This window comes from Sinocyclocheilus rhinocerous, unplaced genomic scaffold, assembly GCF_001515625.1.
Source record: "Sinocyclocheilus rhinocerous isolate Xijiao unplaced genomic scaffold, SAMN03320098_v1.1 scaffold1352, whole genome shotgun sequence".
Taxonomy (NCBI): domain Eukaryota; kingdom Metazoa; phylum Chordata; class Actinopteri; order Cypriniformes; family Cyprinidae; genus Sinocyclocheilus; species Sinocyclocheilus rhinocerous.
The window spans coordinates 243,915-247,100 of NW_015656168.1; the positions used below are offsets into that span (position 1 = coordinate 243,915).

At 45.3% G+C, this 3,186-nt stretch overlaps 1 protein-coding gene across 1 annotated transcript; it reads right to left on the reverse strand.

The window, feature by feature from the left end:
* Positions 1-493: 493 nt before the first annotated feature.
* On the reverse strand, positions 494-2,503 carry LOC107719777 (early growth response protein 1-A-like). Its single transcript, XM_016527289.1, has 2 exons — positions 2,255-2,503; positions 494-2,048 (listed from the first exon to the last, which is right to left on the reverse strand). Exons 1-2 carry the CDS (start codon positions 2,409-2,411, stop codon positions 784-786), a joined length of 1,422 nt encoding a protein of 473 aa, XP_016382775.1. The 5' UTR covers positions 2,412-2,503; the 3' UTR covers positions 494-783.
* Positions 2,504-3,186: the final 683 nt, after the last annotated feature.

Consider the following 3,186-nt stretch of genomic DNA (forward strand, 5'->3'; position numbering starts at 1 on the left):
ATTTGACAACAGTAGAACTGGATTGTATAATTGTACAACACAATTACTAATCGATAGAGCATAGCAACAAAATGAAACAGATATAAAGGGGAAAATACGTTGTAAAAACCTTGGCACAAATGAATCAATAATGCCACCATGTTGTAAAACGAGGTAAATCTGACTTGTGCTATGAAGCATCTATCAGTGATTATTAATATCACGTAAACATTTACATGCATTTTTAAAGAATTCTTAAACAGGTGACAGCGTTAGAATAGAAAAGACCAAAAGCACGAATTAAAACCATTTTTAAGTTCGAAAGTGGAGATAAGTGCAATACATTCCAGCTGTGCGTTTTACTGCCGCATTACAATGCAAGGTCGAGGTTGGAGCTGTTCCATAGTGAAAGTGCTGAACTGCAGTTCATGTGTTCTGCAAAACACGCTCCTCGATTAAGAAATATAATGGTCGAGGACAAATTATAAATAAATTTTTTTTTAAAAACACTCGATTTAAGTTTATGCGCTTGCTGCACACACTCCAAGCTGCACGCAAGGTTCAATGTGGGAGGTCCAGTTTTAAATTTCTATCTATTCCCTATTTCGCGAAAAAGGGATCCGTCACCTCAGTGGACCTTTACGCTCATGCGGGTCGCTTGAATCAGTTGCCACGGCGTTCATTTGAGCTTTGGAGTTGTAATCTGTAGCCTAAGCAACTGTTTTAGTAAGCTTGAATCTTCCAAGACGGTAAGATTTGACATCACGCACAACGAGCGCTCATTACGCCTTCCATAATTGTCGCTTAAATGGCCTCGGGTAAAGTGAACGGCCACGCGTTGACTACTTGTGGCTTCAACTCCATCTTTTCTTTCTGTTTGAGATGCACCCGACCGTGCCGTTTCCTTTCGTCGCTCCTGGCAAAGCGTTTGCCGCACACGTCGCAAGAAAAGGGTTTCTCGCCGGTGTGAGTGCGGGTGTGCGTGGTCAGATGGTCGCTTCTGCTGAAGCTCCGCAAACAGATGCGGCACTGGAAAGGTTTGTGTCCCGTGTGGATGCGGATGTGCCTGTTGAGCTCATCCGACCGTGAGAAGCGCCGGTCGCAGGTCTCCATCGGACACCTGAAGGGTTTCTCCTTGGCCGGTCCAGTAGAGGAAGCGGGGCTCTTTCTTACACGATTAGGCTTCTGAGCCCGTGTGTAAGTTTGACTGAAAGACTCCGGCAATAATGATGAATACAGTACCGAGTCTATTGTGGAAGTCGAGTAGGTTGTGTCGCAACTCGACTGGAGTTCAATATTTGGAAAAATGGTCGGTTTTAAAAGACTGGTGGGTGGGATATCCATAACTGGAGTGGAGTAGTTAAACATGGGAGCGCTGAAGCCCTGTGTGCAAGTATCTCCAAAGCACTGCTCCTGTTTAAGGGTACTCTCCACTTTGAATTCAGTCTCTGGGTTTGTGCAAATGGGAGAATAAGAGTCCAAAAGTTCTTTCACGTCCACCTGTTGTTGATCAGCTTGAAAACTATTCGACATGGAGAACGGCTCTGACTGGAAGCCTGTATCCAAGTACGACTTATTGAAGGACCCCCACTCGTAGCAGCTGCTCTCGAATTCATTTTTGATGACCACCGGGAACGTCGCGCTCTCGGACAGCGGCTCCGCGTCTTGCGCTGAGGAGGCAAAGTTTAAATGCGCCGCAGCAGAGTCTTGGGCCTGCGTAGCAGTCTGGGAGTCCTGGTAGCTGTGGCCTTGCTGTCCCGGGGAATACAGCGGAGGGGTGGTGCAGGTGGAGGCCTGCGTCTGGACCCCCTCGTCGCCGAAGCTGCTACGGCTTGCGTTCATCGTTCCGTCTGCGCACCGATGCGCATCCGACACAGGGGTAGTTGAGATGCCAACGATTTCGGTGATCATATTGAGCAGTGTTTCCGTGCTGCAAGGTGTTCCTTGAGATGTTTCCACATAGAAGCTGCCTGAGTAAGCTAGGGAGGTTGCGTAGCTTTCTTTCGGACCCTGACAAGAGTTATACTGATCTGTACTCGTGGGCTCCGTTTTGGGGGTAATAGGCGCCCCTGGGATGGAGAAAAAAACAGGCATGCGTCAGTGCCTTAAGTGAAATGTGCAATCAGTTATATAACTACATAGTTTCGTGAGTGGCTTAAATGAACTTGCACTATATAATTTTTCATGTACTGAAATCTGGTCTATAACAAAAAGCGCTGAAATCTGGTCTATAACAAAAAGCGCTAAGATTTTTATAGATCTGTCAGAAACTCACCGTGTGCAAACTGGGCAGGTGCTGTCCTTCCAGAATCCATGAAAACATCCTGGCTGTCTTTGGAGCCGTGAGTTTCCATCCCTATCGCAGAACTGTTACAGTTTTCAAACTGGGAGTAAAAAGAATCTTGAGAGTTCAAATCCATGTTGTTAAGCATCTTTCCGTGAATGGCTTTCCAATGGCTGTCAGTCCGAGCAGGTTATTGATAAGGGGGTATTGCAAACACAAGAAAGAGCAAAAGCCGATCCGTGAAGGCGTTCGACCAAAAAAGAAATGTAAATACTTTGGAATCCCCCCTTTTTGAGATCTGCGTCAAGGTAATATAGCTCTCCAGCTATCTGTAGATGTGTAGATCTGTTGATTCTCACACCAACGGCTTCCCTTCGCTCGGCTTTTATACACTCCGTCTCACCGATCAGCCCTCCTCCCCATTCATTGTCTCCAGTGAGAGGATTCCCCGCTGCGTGTCATCTTCGTGACCATATATGGACAGAGGATATGACGGGCTTCCCCAAAAAAGGAGAGTTACGGTTCTGACGCTTCAACAAGACTGTCGTTAAGTGTACGGGAACGACTGAGAGCAAGGCTTAAGCTATGAATGTTTCTTAGCTAGCCTAATTAAAACTAAAGCATTATGCATTAGGCTGCATTTTCGTAGACATCTGAACGCGCTCCTAACGGAAATGAACGGAAAGTGTAAAAAAAAAAAATCATTTTTATTTTCAGTCGCCGTCAAATCAACCTCTAAAAATTCGACATCGAATTGCAGCCTGTTTGCTTTAATTTCGTTTTATGAACGTCTTGTAAAACTGAACTAATTTACTACTAGATATTTAACAAACATCACACACGTTTGACGACATGCTGTTGTTCATTGCGACATAAGAAATATTTGCGTAACAATTAACGGACTGTGCGAGTTTGTTTGGACA

Excerpts from the sequence above, each read along its gene's own strand:
- LOC107719777 (XM_016527289.1), bottom strand. The coding sequence starts at position 2,411 with ATGCTTAACAACATGGATTTGAACTCTCAAGATTCTTTTTACTCCCAG. Across the intron at positions 2,049-2,254 it reads ACCTGCCCAGTTTGCACACG|GGGCGCCTATTACCCCCAAA; the intron begins GTGAGTTTCTGA and ends TCTCCATCCCAG.